General features: G+C 37.2%; 1 protein-coding gene and 1 long non-coding RNA gene across 6 annotated transcripts in view; one reads left to right on the forward strand and one right to left on the reverse strand.

The window, feature by feature from the left end:
• PHIP (pleckstrin homology domain interacting protein) overlaps window positions 1-15357 on the reverse strand; it is a 121285-nt gene extending 105928 nt beyond the window's left edge. For 2 of the 3 annotated variants that reach the window (XM_070449816.1, XM_070449817.1), the window contains exons 1-4: window positions 15089-15357; window positions 14896-14954; window positions 14732-14761; window positions 14479-14538 (exon numbers count right to left, since the gene is read on the reverse strand). In XM_070449816.1, the coding sequence (XP_070305917.1) occupies window positions 14479-14538; window positions 14732-14761; window positions 14896-14954; window positions 15089-15128 (189 nt within the window). In that variant the 5' untranslated portion in view covers window positions 15129-15357. The remainder of the gene's footprint in view (window positions 1-14478; window positions 14539-14731; window positions 14762-14895; window positions 14955-15088) is intronic. The other variant, XM_070449815.1, reaches the window with a different exon arrangement.
• A 105-nt stretch (window positions 15358-15462) lies between these two features.
• LOC139029680 (uncharacterized) overlaps window positions 15463-20818 on the forward strand; it is a 100552-nt gene continuing 95196 nt past the window's right edge. The window contains exon 1 of one of the 3 annotated variants that reach the window (XR_011481870.1): window positions 15463-19582. This is a non-coding gene — a long non-coding RNA (uncharacterized lncRNA). The remainder of the gene's footprint in view (window positions 19583-20818) is intronic. The other 2 variants (XR_011481871.1, XR_011481869.1) reach the window with 2 other exon arrangements.

A 20818-nucleotide genomic window follows, 5' to 3' on the forward strand; every position in this document is an offset into this window, starting at 1 on the left:
AGACAATATTTGCATAATAATGTAAAGAAAATCAAATTAGGGAAAAAAGTACACAATGTTTTCACTTTATGTTCAGATTATCAAGTTACAAAAAAATTCTCACTGCAGTACCTAAATATTTTAGTTTAGCTGTTTTCAAAGTGTGTTCTGGGGACTCCTAGGGATTTCTGAAGTAAAAATTATGAATCTTCATGCTTCTACTGAAGGGGAAACAGGTTCAATCCCTGGTCAGGGGAACTAAGATCCTGCATGCTGCACAGTACAGCCAAAAATTTTTTTAAAAAATGAATAATATGAAGATGTTATTTGCTTTTTCACTCTCATTTTCTCATGAGTTTATTGTAAGTTTTCCAGTAATGTTCCAACAGGCTGAATGTCAAAGGGGATATAAGAAATCTGCCTTCTATTAAGCCAGAGATTAAACATCCCCAAAATGATAAAAGAATACCATTCGTCTCATAAATTTGTTTTGGGAAATAATCATGTTAAAAAAATTTTTACTTATATTAATGTGAAATGAGTTTATTATATTTAAATAATATTTTAAAATTTGTTTTAATTTTTAAGTGGTAAATATGAATAGATCATAATACACACCAAGGAACTGCAATAATTTTCATTAATGTAAAGAGGTGCTGAGGTAGTTTGAGAACTTCCACTCAAGTTCATTTAGATTAAAGAAAAAAAAAAATAGTAACTGGAAGCTTGCACCCTTTGACTCTTTACCTATTTCATACCCAAGTAGGAAGAGTCAAAAGGTACAAGATTTCCAGTTATAAAATATATAAGCCATAAGGGTATGGAGAAGAGCATGGTGACTATAGTTAATAACACTGTACTGTACAACTAAAAGCTTTAACAGATCTTAAACGTTCTCATGACAAGAAAAAAAATGCTTTAAGTATGTACAGTGACAGATGTTAACTAGACTTTTTGTGATCTTTCACAATATATACAAATATTGAATCATCATGTTGTGCACCTGAAGCTAAAATAATGCTATATGTCAATTTCACCTCAGTTTAAAAAAAAAAAAAAGGAGTAAAAAGGAAAGTCTGAGAAAATGTCAAGGAGCCTAAAAAGACAAGACCACATTTTTTTAAAAGTCCACTTATTAATGGCAACTTTAGTATGAATTCTTATAAAACAGATTTTGAGGTAGAGAGGAATTAAGTGATCTCAATCTCTCTTGCAGTATCTGTTATACTCTAACTGCAAAAGAATGTAAATGTTATTTTTTTTTTTAATTAGCTGATATTCATTCTCTAGGTTGAAGCCAATTAAGGGGAACCTATCTTACTTTTTATCTTAATATACTGTCATAGAAAACAATACGGAGTCATATTGTCTCGCTTTGACTAGACAATTTAAAACAATACAGAGTCTGGTCAATCATTACTGGTAGGACGAATACTTCTGGAAAAGAAGTTCTTAATCAAATAATACATACTACCTCAGAGCTTTCGAGATTCACAAAAGCACAATGATGTTAAAGCCTCTGAAAAATCCTGATAAATCTATTTAATTTTGTTTAATGCACAATTACACAAACTCTAGTTACAGAATCCTTTTCCCCCTAATACCATCTTGACTCAAAATATACTTTTTCAAGCACTAGTATGAAAAAGCATTAAACGGAAAAAGCATTCAGAAGAAAGTACACCAAAATACAAAAATTTTAAATGGTACTTATACTCTAATCCTTCCTAAAATAATTTACTTAAAAATTGAAAGTAAAAGTCTACAATATTTATAGGGTCCCTTCTAGCTTAAAACTTGTACCTGATAATTATACTAATGTGACTTTTTAAAATTGATCAAAATTCTTTTTACAATTTTTAGTTTGACAAGGAAGTTCATTACTTGTTAACTTTAGTTTTGTTATGATCCTATTTTAGGGTCTTCTTACAAAATACATTTCAAGTAGTAAACTTGAAAATCCTGACTGCAGAACTATATCTTTTTAATAAAATATTATGAGTCCACTTTTTCCAATGACATTGCTCCTTGATTATTTACTATATTTCAATTTTTCGAAGCCAAGTTTCATTTTTAAGTTAGAAGAGATACTTTCAATTCTTCAACTCCTCATGCTTTCTGGCTTTGAGATCTTATGCAGGCTGACCCCTCTGATAGAAATCTTTACCCATGCACCTCCACACCTGCATTCTCCATGCCAGTCTGTACTTCACTGCCTTCCATGACCTGCCTCTGCCCCTTCTTTTGTGGACATTCTGTGTGTTTCCACAGCGCACTAATTAAACTCCTTCCCAAACAGTCCTTTACCCCACTCCTCAGAACTCTGTAGTACTTATCACACCATATTAATTGTTCTTTAAGATGTAGGAATCTAATGATAGCTATGATCCTCTTCCCCTCAAAAAACAATATCTTGCCCTGTTCAGAGGTTCATAAGACTCTACACTAGAGTAAAACTGCCAGTTTACTTGGTCCATGTCCTACTTAAGAACAGATGGGATTAGATCTTGTTCACTTGTCTGCCCAGTACCTAACGAACTACTTACAGATAAGTGTTTAAGATAAATGAATACATGAAAATACGCCAGGGAAAAAAACTGACTTTGTCAGCCATTAAATGGAGAGGTTCCTTAAGGTCTGATATCCCACAGCTCAGTTCCAGACGCTCTGGTACTCTCTCTATATATACTCTCTGGACAATCTTTATGCCAAAGCTTCCCAAATTTGCATCTACAGCCTAGGTTAGGCTTGCTCACTGAACTTTCTTAAAAGAGTCCTCTCCTTGGAGTCCCAAAATCTCAACTCAATACGTTCAAAACTACATTCATGATGCTCATGCCAAGATGCCCCCCCACTATCTTGGTGACTGGCAACATTATTACCATTTCTCCAATCTAAAATCAAGAAGTCACATTTTTCACACTGCCCATTTCCCTCTCCTACCTCATTCCAAATATCACACCACATCCAACCGAACGTTTCTTTCCTAGCCTCAAACCCATCTGCCTGTCTCTATCTCCATAACAACAATCCAAGTTCAAATCACCCATCTTTCCCACATCCACTTGTGCCTTCTACCCGCCTGCCTGCTCAGTCGCTTCAGTCGTGCACGACTCTCTGCGACCCTATGGACCCTTTTCATCTCATTCAAATCTATTCTCCATACTCCAATTAGAAACCTCTTTCCAAAACACAGATCTGGTCGTCACCTCTACCTAAAGCACTTCAGAGGCTCGTCGTGCCCTGTGGAGATCCAAATCCCTCACGTGGTCTACGAGCCCTGAATTACATGCAAGTCCATTACTGCTTCTCTACCTTCTCTGGCACATTCCTAGTCCTACACTCTCCAGCCCCCACTTTCCACATTTAGACACACTGGCTTTCTTTCAGGTTCTTTACCAGCACTGTCTCCTGTCAGGCTTTTCCCATGTGATGTGCTCTCTGCATTTCTCCACTTCCCCTTGCCCAGACAACTCTATTTGCTTCAGATCTTCCCTTTAATATAACTTTATTTTCCTCCACTTTATTCAGTCTATCATCTTGATTGAACACTCTTGTGACTTGTTCTTAATTCATGTACCAGTTCATGATTGTACATTCAACAATGTTAAGGGTTTAATGTTTCTCTTCTTGACTTCACCATAAACTATATGAGAACAGGGACCATCTCCTTTCATTCCTAAATGAATCATATATACACACACACACCCCTAAAACATATTTTTAAAAAATCAATAAAACTTTATTTTTGCTACTGTCTTTTTCTCATTATTCTTCAAGGATATTAGTTCATGTAATTATGGTCAATATTTAAAATGTAAAAATAATTAAAATAGCTCATTTATGGCTATATATACATGACTTCTAATTTTCAAATTATTAAGAACCCTGTATCTTTAACATTAACTTAAATATTAACCTGTATCTTTAAGTTTTTTCATCTGAATGAATTTACTAGTAAATAATTAAAAGGTAACTTGAAATGATATTGTAATAAAATCCCTAATCTAAAATGTCTATATCTGGATTTAGATATCCAATTACTGGAGTCTCAGTAATTGTCCATACACTGTTATTCAGGAAAAACAGAACGTGACATTCTTATTTTTAATATGTCCATACTTTTCACAATCGGAACTGCTTTCAAGCTCTCAGATATTCAACACATAAAAAGCATGACTAAATGGTAAAGTGTGATAAATACTAATACTACTAACATAGGTAGGTTTAGTCGCTCTGTTGCTGCTGATAAGTGGCTTCAGTTGTGTCCGACTCTGTGTGACCCCATAGACAGCAGCCCACCAGGCTCCTCTGTCCCCGGGATTCTCCAGGCAACAACACTAGAATGGGTTGCCATTTCCTTCTCCAATGCATATATGCATGCTAAGTTGGTTCAGTCGTTTCTGACTCTATGCGACCCCATGGACAGCAGCCCACCAGGCTCCTCTGTCCCTGGGATTCTCTAGGCAAGAATACTGGAGTGGGTTGTCATGCCCTCCTCCAGGAGATCTTCCCAACCCAGGGATCAAACCTGGGTCTCCTGCATTGCAGGAGGATTCTTGACTGATTGAGCCACCCAGGAAGCTACTGAACACATACTGGCTGCACAGTAAATCCTAGGCCCTTATGGTAATTGCTGTTTTCCATGAAAAAGCCGAGTCAATGATCTTAATAACCATAAGATATATGTTCTGTTATTATTCTCATTAATAAAGAAATGATGGTACAAAAAGATAAAAACAACCCTCCCAAGGTCATACACATTTAGTGGATGGAGGAGATGAGACAAACCAAGGCAGTTTAACTCTAGAGCCACAATCATACTGCCCACCACCTACACCCCCCAAAGTACTTACTTCCTCAAATATATGTGCAAGCTATAAACTAGACATCCTGAATAGTTTTCAACAGACACATTAAAGTGAGCCAGAAAGAAATGCTTTAGAAGTTGACTTTCACTACTAAGCAAACTTGCACAAAGACATAAATTCCTATAGATTAAGGGGAACACTTAAAAATCGAAGGATAGAAGGAGAAGATAAATGATGTAATAATGACAACCCTAAATACTCTCTCCTAAAATGGTTAAAGGAAATCAAAGTGACCAACCCTACCTTTCTCAAAATTTTTAAGATTGAAATTTTAAAATCTTCAAGTTAGAAATAACATATAAACAGATTAAACAATTAAAAGGTTACCATAAAATTTATGATCACTATTTTAAAAATTTTAAAGTGAACACTTATCAGCACTGCTTCACTTTTTAAAATCTATGCTCCTCCCTCCCTTCGACAGACATTTCTCTTTCCCCACGAAAATGTATGAGGCTGCTATATGGATGTAAACCATGATGTCATCCACCGAAATTCAGGGGGCGAGACAGAGCTTTTTCAAATTTCTCCTATCTCCACCCTGCCACCTCCAATCCCTATTAGAAAAATCAACAATCTTTGGTTAATTGTCTGTAATTAATAGTTAAAACATGCATTAAATGAATGCATCCTTTCTGTAAACATGTTGCATTATCTAGAGCAGAGGTGAGTAAACATTTCCTGTGAAGGGTCAAACAGTAAATATTTTAGGCTTTGAAGGCTACTATCTCATATATATATAAACAACTCTTTAAAAACTTAGTAACTCCAACTCAGAGGCCTTGCAAAAACAGGTCTTCTGCACAATTGACCTGCAACAGACCAAATTTACCCACCTCTAATCTAAAGAATGATCCCTGCCGTCCCGCCACAGAAGGGGAACAGAATTCTGTGACAAACGCAAGCCTGCTCCTGCCTTGCCCATCTTGGCCCAAATCATAAACTCGGGTCACTTGTTTCTCAGACTGCACATATGTTTTCTAGGATTATCAATTACAACAAAACCTTCTGAAATTGTGACTTGTAGCAAGAAAGGAACAGGGAAGAAACAGCTCTTTGAGCTTATTTTCCTGTATTTTTGGCTAAGCCGATCTGCTGCTGCTTGATATGCTGCTTTATATATGACCACCCTTTTCAGCCAAGAAAATTTTGCCATTATCAGTGCGAAGTATTGTAAACGGTGTTATTGGTGGGAAGAGAATGTAAAGAACCTGGAAGCCACCAGCCACACTGTCATTAAAAATTTCTTTTCTCAGTTTGTAAAGAAAAGGTCAGTAGTTTGAATTAAGAACTTTGAAGTCAAGAGCCTCAGTTTAAATTTGCGGAGTGGGAGGAAAACGTTACATACTTTCATGTTGAAAAAAATCCTTCTAGACCTAAACACAGAAAAAAAAAACTTGAATCTTTTTAATGATCTTTTAAAAATGAGGCTAGGTCAATATATTCATTCCAACCAGTTGATATACCTGTGAGACCTAGAAATGTCCATCCTTCCTCAGGATGTAATTAAGAAGTCCTAATGAAAATAAGGTCCACCTAATCTTTAGCACCAATATGATCTGATTTGACCAGGCTCTTCATTTTATCCCAATGTACTGAACACCTGATTGGTTCTAAAACAGTTTTTCCGATTTTCTCACATATTTTTCTCCTCACAGTTTTTTCAGACTTGAAAGGCTCGTTGCTTACGCTTTCTACTACAGTTCTGAGTTATAAAAAGGTCAGCTTAACATAATACAGTTCTTATTTTTAGTCCTATTCTAGCATATAAACAAAATCAGAAATTAAAAAAAATTTATTCACTGTTCACTGAGGCCTATCACTAAAACCCAGTCCCTAAAAATCTCAAACTTCTAAACTTTTAATTTATAAATGTTACACCATTATTACAAAGCACAGGTTAAATTGTATTTATACCCTTTAAAGCAAGTTAACATTTTCTGAGCTTTTTAAAACTCACATAGCTTTTCCACATAGGAAAATAATTCTTGTTTAGCTGCTAAGTTGTGTTGGAACCTTTTGTGACCCCATGGACTGTAGCCCACCAGGCTTGTCTGTCCATGGGATTTCACAGGCAAGAATTTTGGAATGGATTGCCATTTCCTTCTTCAAGGGATATTCCCCACCAGGAATCAAACCTGCATCTCCTGTACTGGCAGGCAGGTTCTTTACCACTAAACCACCAAGGAAGCCTGAGATAAAAAATATAGAATACTTATATTTTCAGCATTTATTTATCTTCACAAGCAAGTAAGGTTAAATATTGTCCTCATTTCACAGAATGAGTAGGAGAAACAGTAGAAAGTGGGAGAAACAGTATTCAAACCCAAATCTCCTGATTTCAAGTTTAGTGTTATTTCTATTACGTTATAGTTTCCTTTTCAAAACTTGAATTTCTCCCTCATCGCCAAACAGGCTTTATGATTACAAACTTAACAGAATCTATATAACCGCTTTTCAAGTTAAATGCTCTAAGCTGGGTAACTAGTCTCAGAAGGACTCTCACAAGCTTATGATTTACTTGTACTCAGGATATAATAAAATTAATACATAATCTTACTACATGTCAAAATTAATCGTGGGGGTCTATTTACTCTGAAATAACTAAGAATAAACATGTTTGAAAGACTGTCTTACAGTCACAGTTTAATCACCTAAGAATTCATTTAGATAATTCAGTTAGTATCAGTACATATTTGTCATTTAAATAAAATGCAATTCTGCTTCTCAAAATTGTATTAATTATTATACAATCTGGCTATATTTGTTTAAAAAAAAAAAAAACTCTATCCAGATTTAAGGTTTCCACAAACCACAAAGGATGCTCTACAAAAATAATTTAAAACACAACAAAATGACAAAGTTTAACTTTTTAAACTAACATTTTGAAGTTTTGTTTTTAAATCAAGTCATTTACTAAGCAAATCTGTGAAATAAGAAATCTTCTTTAAAACATCAGTTACTTAGTGAAGCATAATTTAAAACTCAAATCTATGCTTCTGCTAAAAAAGTTACTATCCACTAACTTAAAGATTGAGAAACCTTAAACCACGTATTCTTAAAGTACCCATGTAAATAATCTTCAGAGAAAAATCAGTTTCATTTTTAGTAATGTTTCAGTTTTAAACACTACACTCAAAATAACTAGCATCACACATATAATGGCAGTGTAAAGCTGTTTTAGGAAACGCGTGTTTCTCCAAGTTGCCTAGAGCTTAGTACTTCCACACCTCAAAACTAAACCAGAATCCAGTGACACAAGTAAAGGTGAGTATTTTGGGGATTTATATTACAAGCTCTGTCAAGTCAGGCTATGTGTCTGTTCTTTATCCGGATGGAGACCAAATGGGTCATGCTACGGTGACCATGGCCATCTGGAGGCCAGAACACATGGATTCTTTATGTGCTTCCTTTGCAGCAGGCTGCCATCATCCATGCTGCAATAAACAACTTAAGCCTTACACTACGAATCTTACTCCTCTTACTATTTAAATTAGTTTTAACTAAGGTAGAAGTTTCATCAGAAACCATATTGTGATCCCAACTTTCTTAATACCAAAAACTTGTCATCCAACCATCCTTATCTGTGATCCCTGAGTTCAAATAAAGCTGGTTTTGTGTGTGCACATGTGTGTGTGTAAGACAAGTAACTAAAGGTGGACCAGCTTCACATCTGATGACTGCATTCTCTGTAGTGACCAAAGGTTCTCACAATTTTGTATTTCACTGCTCAATGTCACACAATTTTTTATTTTTAATATCCTGAATTCTCAAATGCCACAATGAAAAAAAATTATCATTGTTCGTAGTCTGTTAGAAAATACTTAGTCCTCTATATTCAATATGCTTACTAACATATTAATTCCAAAATAATTTATTTTCACAAATCACTCATATGTCACCAACATAGCTTTTCACAAACAAAACAGAAACTTCACACATTTAAAACTTCCTGAATTTTCAATTTGGTTCCTATTATATAACAGCCTTTATCACTTTTAGATGCAATTACAAAAGCAACTTAAATATCCTTTTTCTCTAATACACTCATTTTTAATGTTTGACTTTCCTAAACTGAATCAAAAGTACATTAAAAACAGGAAATTATTCTAAACTTTTATGCTTAGCTCTCTTAACTAATGGCCACTTTGCTTAGTGTTAGGGATATTTTTCTATGAATTCTAAAATTTGTATGCGAAAACTACTAGTCACAATGAAATTCACCTACCTGGTATCACTTATCCAAAATAAACTGTGCAGAATACAATTTTATTTGCTATTAATTCTGTAGTGACAAGATAGATAACCACAAAATTTAGGAACGAAGAATGACTGCAGAAGGTGAGAAAAGTTTCTAGGTAAAAGAAACAGAAACTTGTGGTCTGACAAAGAAATTGACGTTCATAGGATTTACTTAACCTAATACTCAAGAATAAATTCAACAAACTCTTTTTAAAACTCAGCTTAAAACAGAATCTTTAAGCCAGATTACAAAACAACTCCTCCTGAAAATTTCCAAAAGACTACAAACTGTTGTGATGATTTTAAATTATGAAAATCTCTGTACAGAAGGAACCAGATGCAACAGCCAAGCTCCCTTCACATGTTTCTAAGTGCCATCTGATCATTACCAAAAGAAAGAGCTTCATATATCCTCTAATCAATTCTGCATATTTCAACCATCCAAACATTTCTTAATGTTAACTGTTCCACAAATAGTTCAGTTAGACTTACTATATAGACCAACAAAATTTTTCTAGAAATCTATCCACAATGCTTTAAAAATCATTTATTTTTTACATTTACTATGCTTTTTTCTTTATACCTTAGGTTTGATTATTTCATCCTTGAATCTACAAAGTAACTATGCTAATAGTGTCTTTTAAAGTTCTAAGCAGCCAATCTTACATGGTAAATACTATATTCAGAAAGTTATGCATGTTGTTTCTGAAATAATGCTTTTTCTTAAAATTTTGCAGCACATTATAAAGCTACAGTTAGAACAATTTCTACTACTAAAGTTCTGATCATAGCAAACACAAACCCTTAGATAATATCTGATTTGTACCAGTCAGTTATCACTCACATAATAATCTTACAAAGTAGGAGCTGTTATTAACCCCTTGTAAAAACTGGGAAACAGACTCCAACAGTGTGTTTCTATCTCATAGCAATCATAAAACACCACTATGCAGTTGGGAAACGGATAACCCAACTCCTCCTTTGTATTCATGCCACTTTACAATTACTCAAGAGTGCTAAGAATTTAACAAGTACTTATTTTAAAATTTTTGTAAATGCCTCCAACTCTTTAAAATAATGGCATAAATATCAATAGAATAACTGCATGTGTAAGAAAAGTTGAAACTTTACTTCAGTCCTTCAAGGAAATGTACTATTCCCTTTACATTTAACATTATTTCTTCATTATAATGACTGAGACATTAAAACTATGTTACGAAGACTACTAAGCAAAACTTACAATATCACTGATACTCTATTAAAAACAGAAAAATAAGTCTACAAGACATTTACTTCATTATATGCCACCACCCTCCAAAGTTGAAACTGGTTAAATTTTGACAGTACTATATAACATGTTAAAAATGATTTTGAATTAGGGATTCCCATTCCAGATAATATGGATATGAAAAATGGATAATATGAATCCCTAATTCAAAATCGTTTTAAACATGCTATTTTTTTTAACTTAAAACTGGTCTCCTAGGTTTTATACCTACACTTTCACATTAATCAGCATACTCTAAGTACTTAAGTAAATCCTATTCAAGACTTCTATTGATCTCTGAATTTAAAACCACCAATGATTTGTGAAACTAGTACTTAAACCATGGTGAAATCATACTAATTATAAAAAATGTAGTCTACAAAGTGGTCTTGCCTCAAAAATCTTCATCTTTTCAAGGAAAAATGATACAACAACTTAAGAATGGCACTACAAAAAATGTTTATACAATTTCCTAATATGAATGATTTGTCTAGGTCTACTTTTCTGTGTTTTACATAGTAACTCCAAATTTAAAAAGCTTAGCTCTTCGAAACAATGCATTGCTACTTATAGTTAAAAATCAGATTTCAATCCATTTATTTTATAACAATGAAATAACAGGAGCCCAGAGAAATTTCTGACTTGTCAGAGGCTAACCTGCACGCAAACTATTGGCAGAGCTAGGATCACAATACACAATCTCCCTATTTCCAATACTTTCCTTTGAACACAAAGATTTAGCTTTCTAATAAAGTGGAATCATTTTTTAAAAGCAAATACCACTACAAAAAAAATTATAATAATTATATCTAACAGATTAGCAAAACATTAACAGTTTGGAAAATACCTTGCAAGCAAGAAATGTAATCAAAGTCCCAAACCTGGCAACAACACTTAAAATTTCTGCCTTAAGATCTCGTAAGTATGCAACTTAAATATGTCATCACTACTTAAGGTGACAACTAGAGTGAAATTTAATAAACCAATTTCACTGTCCAAACTGAAAAATAAATAAATGACAAAGATGTCTCTTAGCTCCAAAATTAGTTGTTTTCTTATTCTGTAAAGTTTGCCTCCTGCCTGACTCCATTTAAAAAATAAGAATTCCAATGAAAGTTTAAAAAAATGCCCGTTTGATTTAAAAGCAACCTCATCCTTAAAAAAACAAAAAAAGAAAATCTGATTAAATATATACTACTGGGCTAAAAATAAAAAAGGTTTAACTTCCTATCAAGTTCCATCCACTGTTAAAAATGTTTTGTCTTGAGTAGAGGATAATAACCACAATCTCCTTTTACAATACCTTTATCAATGACACTTGAAATAGAAGTATTTTCTTTTTTACCCTGGAAACTTTTAAACTGCTCTTGAAACTCCATTTTCTGCTTGGTCAAAACTCAACTACTGTGAACTTTATCTGTAACCTGACTTCAGATGCTGATGTATGTCTTTTAAGTTCTCCGGTACAAATATTATACCTCACCCTAAATAGCTGTAATTTGAGATTCTCCAGAAATTTCAATTTGACATACAAATTCTTACATTTAAAATATTACCCAATTTATCAGTTAACACAAGCAACGAATTACCAAGTAGAGGTAAATGCTACTGAAACCACAAACAATAGTTGTTATTTTGGCTTCAAACACCAGAATAATCTTCAAACCAATGTTAAATAAATTCAACTTGATAGGAAATAAAACTTTGTCTTAAGAATAAATTAAGACAATAGAGAATGCTGTACAAGAGGCTTTGCATGTGCTCACCTAGCTCACCACAGAATTTCAAAATCCTACTGTTAAACAAAAACATGCTCAAATACCTAGGGTTCCAAAATGTTTTTAGACCTAACTAAATCTCAATCCAAAGTCAAACAAAATTAAACCAAATACCACACAACTAGATACACAGTTTGACGGATAAGAAAGCACCTCAAATGGTGCCTCCAATCCAGTTATACAGACTGAACAAATGAAAGGAAAAAATGTGCCAGAAGAACTCTGAAGTCTAATGGGAATCCTTAACTACCTCATGAGCATGCCAACATGACTCCTCTGGTAAAAACATTTGGCAACACTAATCAAGAAACACCGCTTCCATCCAAAATAGGTAGATTCTGATAAGATAAAAGACAGAACTTATGGTATCCCAAATCTGATGAAGAGACGAGGAATATAAACTCATCAATATTTGAGAGATGAGAAATTAGCTCAAAAAAGTTTAAAGACATTGGTAACCTTGTTTTTATTGGAAAATTAAATGATATTCCTACAAGGATTAGACAGTCTTACAATCTGGCCAGATACCATTGGCCGCTTCATTTAAAAAATATAAACATAACATTAACCAATAATCTCCACATTAAAAAAAACACGGCCACCTTCAGTGACTTGGGGTTTGGGGGGTTTTATGAAATGTAAACGTGAGTTTGGTTAAAACTGGCCAAGATGAGTTTTGTCTTTCCAATTCTTTAAAATGGAGTATTACAATCTTAATAATCCTTTAATAAGAAAAACATGGACACCCATGTTAAGATTTTTGTCAAGTATTTACAAACCTAAAAATTACTGTTACTGAACCTTGAAGTTTGCTTCAAATTCCTTTCATTTTAGCCTAGTATTGAGTAACACTAGGCGAAATCACTACATACTTGAAAACTGTTTTATGGAAATGAATGCGCTATTAAGTCTTCATTAAATTAACTAAACCTGTGTACGTTCATTTCAATACCTGGGAACACTTACCAACAACCTATATTAAAATCTTAACACATTTACATAGGACAGTTAGATGTTGTCTATATGCAAATGAAAAAAGAGCTATCAAAAATCTTGTCATGCCTTCAATCTCACGGAAGACATTCAAAGCGAGTTGCAACTTCCTGATCCTTTCAGAAGCCCTCTTGAGGTAACCTTGTAACTGTCTCAAAACATCAGCTACAAACATCTTGGAAAAACCAAGGCACTGCAGAGATTTCAAAGGCTTGCTCTTTGCCCCCGTGACTGCCTGAACTGCCCAACACACACAGAAACAGACCACCTCCATGAGTTCAAGAGCAGAAATTAGCACGAAATACAAAACTCGCCAATACAAATATCCTACTGGGCCCTTCACAATACTTAAAGGTGATAAGTCCACTTTCAATTTTTTTAGAAATGACTAAAACACTCACTTCGAAAACCCATAAAATTAAGACAGAGCTATTTTTGAACCTAAAAAACAAAAGACGTCCCGCTAAAAACTGGAAAAGTTTTACTTGCCCATCTCCACTCCACAGTTAAGTATACGGATAAAATTTAAAAAAAAAAAAAAATCAGAACTCTTCAGTGGCATCCAACACTAGCTTTTAATTGAACGAGGGGCTTAACGCGAGAATTAGCAAAAGGAGAAAAAAAGCCTGGTTCAACGCCTGGCTTTAGGGTTTGCAGGCTTTCCACTTCCGTGGAAAAAAAAATAAAAAAAAACCTTGGGCAGATAGATGCAAGAGGTGCCGATGGCCCACGATCATCGCACATCCGAACCCTTCCGATCAAAAAAATACCTAAGTCTGAAGGTAAGAAAGATCCCCCCAAAAAACGAGATTAAAAATAAAAAGGGCACACACGTCTTGCTGCGGTTCCGCCGCGGCTGAATAGCCCGCTTGTGAAATGCTAATGCCACTTCGGAGCAGTTAGTCACCAGCTATTGTGTGCGGCAGGAGAAAGCCGTGCCGAGCGCGCGTGCAGAGCGAGCGCGCCCGCCTCCCTCGCGCCGCTCCCGGCCGCCGTCGCCTCGCGCGCGCCCCCGCGGCCGCACGGACGCGCGCGCCGGCCCCTCCTCCTCCGGCCTTGCACTGCACAACACTCATGACGTATCTTTATTTCTAGCACGTTAACAAAATATCGCAAATAAATCGTCGGCAGCCCCTGCAGCCCCGGGGTGCGGGTCCCCCCCCCGCACCACTAGCCCCCTGCAAGCCCCCCGCGCCGCCCCTCCTCAACCCTCCCCGGGGGCCTCGGGAGCTTTCGGGTTCTGGGGCCAAGTTTTTGTCTCGGTTTAAAAAAAAAAAAAATTGCGGGAAATTCAATTTTTATTCGACTCGGGGAAAAGTTTCTTTGCTCCGCGACGTGAATGTCTCACCAGATTCTGGTAGGTCCTGGGATGCTCCTTGCCGGTCCAGTCGGTGCGCCGGGGCAGCAGCTGCGGGGTGCAGGGGGGGAGAGGACGCCCCGTGAGCCCGGCCCCCCGCGCCCCGGCCCGCCCGCGCCCCTCCCCCGCCCGCCCCGCGCCCCCGCCGGGGACCCCCCCCACCCCCGAGCCCCGCGCGCCCCGGGCGTCCCGGCGGCGGCGGCCCAAGGGCGATCGCGCGGCGTCGCGCCGCCGCCGCCCTTACCTCCTTCTCGGCCACCTCGCGGATCAGCACCTGCAACAACAAAGCGGGGAGAGTTGAGCCCCCCGCGCCCCGGGCCGCGGCCCCGCCGCTCCCGCCGCCGCCGCCCTCCCCCACGCCGCGAGCGCCGAGCGCCGGCCCGGCCCGCGCCGCGCGCCGCCGTCTACCTGAGCCGCCTGCTGACAGGGTCCATCTTCCAGGAACCGGGCGATGAGGAAGTAGAGCTCTGCGCGGGAGAGAGAGGGACACGGGGGGGAGACACACACAGGCTGAGCGGCCGGGCGGCGGCGGCGGGGGGCGGGGGTCCGCGGGCGGGATCGCCCCCCGCCTCCGGCGGCTCCGGCAAGCCCCCCGACTTACCCGATCGCAGCTCCGAGAGGCCTTTCCTCTCACGAGACATGTTTATGGGTCACTTCGGGGCCGCAGGCGGGACGCCCCGCCGCCGAGGGGAAGCGGGGACGGGGCCGCCGCCTGCCCTATAGCTGTCAGTGTGTGTTCACGAGCCCGAACCTCGGCTCCACCATTCAAGCGACGGCGGCGGAGGCGGAGGAGGAGGAGGAGGAAACAACAACTCTCAGGCAAGCGGCTCCAGCCGCCCTCCCGCCCGCCTCCTCCGCCGCGGATCCCTCCGCCGCAGAAAGGAGTCCGCAGCCCTTCGCGGCCCCAGGCTCGGCCGGCCCGCGGCCCGCGCCCCCACCAACCCCCGGCACAGAGAAAAAAAAAAGGAGTGCCTCCGACCCACCTCTCCCCGCCCGCCCGCGGCCCCGGCGCCCCCGCGACCCGGCGCGGCGAGACCCCCAGCCCGCGGCTCCCCGGGCCGAAGGTGCGATTTATTTATTTATTTCCAGTCGAAGATGTCGGAGCCGAAGCCGCCGGTTGGCTGGAAGGCGCTTTCTCTGTGGAGGCCGATCGCGGGAGGGAGGGAGCGAGCGAGCGAGCGAGCGAGGGGGGCCGGGCACGGCTCCGCGGAGGAATCTGACGCACACGGAGCCGCAGCACAGGCTCTATTCAGCGGCCGCTGGCTGGGGCTGAGATGGAAGTTAGTTTCTCTGTAGCAGAAATAGGAAACAAATGAAGCAAAACTGCCCAAAGAGGGGAAATGCCCCGAGGACGGGTCTCGCTCTCACGCGCGCGCACAGACACTACACGCAGAGAGCACTCTCACGCTGGGCAAACTCGGGATCGCGCTACCCTGCCCGAGTTGAATGATAGTGTTTGGTTTCTGTCTCTTTGCCATGTGCATGTGTATAAATGCTGCGGATGGGCATCTGTGTAAGTCTTGTCCTGCGTTATTTCTGCAGCCTATGCAAAGTGTTGTGTAATTTATTGGAGTGCTGTATATTGCCATAGAGGTTTCAGGCGCTTTTTGTTAGAAGCGCTTGCGTTTGCGAGCCCGTTATTTGCTGTAGCCACCTCTGCATATCTTTTATTACTGCCATTGCCTTAAGCGTACATTTTAAAAATGTTTTTTTTTTTTTTTATTGTTATCTGGGTACAGCGAACTCCTGATCTGTACTTCAGAGACTCTTTTCCCTCTTACAAAAAGGCTAGTAATGGCTAATTAGGGATTTGGGGTTAAAGAACCTTAAAGCTTTTTTAAGTGTTTACAAGAAGGAGTAATGTAACCTGAGAGAAAGGCAAGAACGCTAATATTTATTTCTAACTGATCTGGAGGTAATGTAGTGACAGATCAATAACCTAACCGAAGGATAATGAAAGAGTATAGAACACTTTAGTCGAGGTGATTGGTGATTAAATAATTTAAATTATCTGTGTATCTTGCAGTTGACTTCGTCACGCTAATTAATGGCTTCTAATTTGAGGTGTAAACCATTCCTGTTTACAGTTTCAAGGGGAAGACTTCTTGAAAACTGATGAAAAGAGAAAGAAAATTAATCTTTCGTAAATTAGTATGTAATTACCGGGTTTATATGCTAAATCATACGTCTGTCCTTTGCTGATGAGGATAAGGGCCTTGTTTTTTAAAAAACGAATATGGGTGAAATTAATGGAAACAATGGAAAAAGCCATTTGTTAGGCAACAAGGACACCAAGTGATATTTATCTCCAGATGATTTAAGCACTTTTCAAAAAGACTTGTGAGTTGATTTTTGTTTTTAAGGATTGCATTTTAAAGGGAATTAGGGTAGTAGTTCTTTTGTTAGCATTTAACAAAAGAGGCTCCCTAAAAAAATTTAGATAATAAACTGCATTTTATGGACCCGGTCTAAAAAGGTTATTTGTGGGGAAATGACCCACAAGCTGCATTGTGGTTCTGTAGATTGCTTCCTCAACCCTTGTAGCCTCCAAGCTCCTTTCATTCCTAGTGGGAAATACTTGCTGCAACTGCCGTGGGCTGCATTGCAAGACTGCACCGGTGTGATGTCTTGTACTGAAACAGCCAGAAATCACCATACATGTGAAAGGGGAAAAAAACACCTAAACCTCCTTGGAATAATGGGATGTAAAAAATTGCCTTTTATAAAAATCTTAACCAAATGTTTTTAAAAAGAGAAGTTACCATGACTTGTGCTATGGCAGCCGAGTTATCAGAGTCCTGTTATTTCTTGAAATGGCTATCCTTCAAGTCCTGAAAATATTTGCATTTTTAAAGACATTAATCCATTTTATGTATTATAGGTAAAGTAGCTTGCTTCTAGCTGGTTAGGTTTGAAAAGATAGACATTTAATATGCCTTTTTGAAATTCTGTTTATTTCTATGGCAAATGCTCCCTATTTTATCTTAACTTTTTAGAAGTATCTTTCTTCAATAACTGTGGGGTTTTTTTTTGCATTATGTTCTTCAAATAAACAGATTTTTAGAAACTAAAAATTACAGTTAGAATTTTGAAGTTTTAAAATGCATGTATTAACCTGATTCTTACTAATAGATGTTTTATCCTTGCTATGGAAAATAAACCAAATTATGACATGGAATATAAAATTACTCTGGGTAAAGTTTTCTATATATATCTTATTAGTATTATGTAAACATGGAGAGCTAGTATGAATATCTCATGTATGCTTTTCATTTATAAGCTTTTCTTAAGTATGCTACTAGTACTTAGCTCCTAAAACAATTTTAAGGAAAATTTTCCTTGTAAATTTTCTGAATATGATGTCCCTATCATTTTGACTAACCTTTGACAATGTTTATAGTTTCTTTTTCGAAGACCTAATTTAAAGATAGTTTTAAGCCTGCCTTTAGTTTATAACTATCAATCTGTTATGAGAAAATGTAGGTTAAACTGCTAAAAATGAAAACTTTTCAGCTAAATGAAACTATTTGTTTTTAACAATAGATGTTAAATTGGATTTTACTAAGTTATTCAAATGTAACAAATACTCCTTTATAACATTTTAATATTTCTTTAAACATAAAACATTTCTGGAATCTGACATCATCAGTTAACTATAGAGTTTATTATGTCATTTGTTGTGCATGTGGACACAAAAAAGTCTGCACATATCACATAGGAAGAAAATCTTACTTTGAAGTCCTGTATTTTAGTTCCCAGGGCAGTGACATTCTCAGCTAACTCGTTTGCACTTCTATAAGTTCAAATTCCATCTATATCCCTTTCTATTTGTTTATTTTAACTTTTTCATGAACTTCAGAAATAAAATGCCAATTTAAAAAGATTTTCATGCTTTTTTTTTTATAAGAAGGCTAACAAAAATAGTAAAAGTTTGGAAAGTCAACAACTGCTGTTTTTATATGATACAGTCTCTAGAAGACTATTCTAATGAAATAATCAAATGCTGCCATTCAAGTTCTTTCTGAAACAAGATTGGATAATTTATAAATAAAAAGATTCAACCACATTCATGAAATTTAGTTTGCCTTCACTAGTATGGTGAATTAATATGTAGCTCAAAAACACTTTACAATTACAACTTTTAAGATTATGTATTAAATCTTTTGTGTGTGTGATATTATGCTTTTTTTAATAGCAAAAAATTTTTTCCTATAAAGTATAAAAATGGAAAAGTAGAAAACACTTCAAAAACCACCTTCTTTTTTAATCCACATCTTCCCTAACAACAAAATAACAATTGTCAAAGGAGTGTAGTTTTACATACCACATGCTGCTTTTGGATTGCTCCCCAATATGGTTTCTGTCCATGTCAGTCTGACTTTCTACCTCTCAACATACATACTCTTTTTCCATCACGAAGGTTGAATACATATCACATTTGAACCATGTGAGCATGTATACTATGGCTGCTACAGAAAGAATAGAGATAACCAACTTTAGTAAGCTAATTCATTATTTTAATGCTTTGCATTGTCTCTCATATCTCACTGAGAAACATTTTTACTTAAATTAGAACACAATTCCTTTTCATCTGTAACAAAGATTAGCTGGTTGTCAGTAACTATATAATCCCTTACTTATTTAAATGTTATTAGTATTTTACCACTAATTTCTTTTCTTCCAAATTAAATTATTCTAGTAGCTTAGATTTTTTTAAATATAAGTCTTAGTTTTCATGAAAAGGAGAAATACATATCTTAATTGAAAAAAACATGTGTCTGTATGTCTGTGTGTGTGTGTGTGTGTGTATACATATATATATATATATCTATCTCATGAGTTAACAGTACAACTACAAAGATTAAAGGAGAAAAGCAATTTTAGAACATATTCCCCTAAGATTTGGAGCAACACAGTGGATGAAGTAGAAAAAGCTGTTCCAGATGGCAGGAAACTTAAAGGAGAAGTCTGTAGGCATGTTCTATTATATGGTGGTGTCTGATGGATTGAGAGTGGGCTGGACTGAACAGGCAACAGTGAAAGAAGAGAAGGAAAATGCAGGAGAAGAGATGCAAGACTTCAGAAGTTACTAGTGGTAATGTATTAAACAAATCATGATATTATTATTGTGATTTTAAGATGGAATTTGAGAACAGAAGTTAATGCAGTCACTTGCCTTCATATGTACCTGAATTCGTAAACTTCGAACACTCTCAAGAAGAAAAATTATTTTATTCATGGAAAGGGACTGGTTTGTCTGACAAGTGAGTGAGGGACTTCTAGATAATCAGAATCAAGGACACCAAAGTAGACACTGTTAATAAAGAAGGAGAATGGCTGAAAAGCTGACCACCAGAGTGCCCACAAGGCTGCCTTGAGACTCAAATATGAGAATAAGAAGTACAAAAGTAAGATCCAACTAAAAATTGAGAATGAAGCCAATTTAGATATAAACAGACTTTGTAATCAAAAATGGTGTTCCCAGTTTCTGAATTTTTATAGAAAGTCATGTCTCATTATACCACCTTGTTTGTAAATTACCCTTATTTTTCTTCATATTTATATATTATGTTTATATTTGGCAGAGATCACCTTGACTTATGCCTCAGGTGGTTTATTTTCTTCAATGGGTATAATCATACCTATTTGTTGAAATGGTGATTAGCTAACTAGCCCAAACAAAGAATGAGTTCTGTGATACAATTACAAAATTTAAAATAATATCAATACCAAGTAGATCTTTCAAATGAGGTATGAGTGTTCAAAATTTAAGAAAAAAAGAAAACCTTAGACTTTGATTTTGAGATTACAGCTACAAATCCCATTGCATTCAGAGTTTTCCTGCTTACATATGAACACACACAAAGGTGCACATTAAGTGGTTATAGTGGATTTTTTAGTGCTTATCCAAACTTACCAACTGACAGCGATTTATAGAAAGACTAATATAGCCTCTAATTGGAATCTCCTAGTAAGAACATATGTGTTATTTCCTCTCAACAGTTATCAGAAGTGGTGTAACTGAATATCATTAGGGAACATCTTTCTTAAGAATATTGAGTAAGCGGTGTCATAGGAGAAGGAAATATGTTGCCTTTTTGTCTTGCCATCCTCACCTCTCTGGTTTGCACGTGTTGTGCTTTAGATTGTTTTGTCAGTGTTTTGGAGTTTTTGGTAAGTGTGTAAGAGTTCTCCATTTCCCCGATCCCTGGATTTTGGGGGTTTTTTTGGTATCTATGAAATGTTCCTTCTCTTTCATCACCGAAACTTTAATGGGAAACCAAGTATGGGAATTAAGATATGTAATTAATTTGAATATGTCCTAAGAGCT

Source organism: Odocoileus virginianus, chromosome 19 (assembly GCF_023699985.2).
Source record: "Odocoileus virginianus isolate 20LAN1187 ecotype Illinois chromosome 19, Ovbor_1.2, whole genome shotgun sequence".
NCBI classification, from domain to species: domain Eukaryota; kingdom Metazoa; phylum Chordata; class Mammalia; order Artiodactyla; family Cervidae; genus Odocoileus; species Odocoileus virginianus.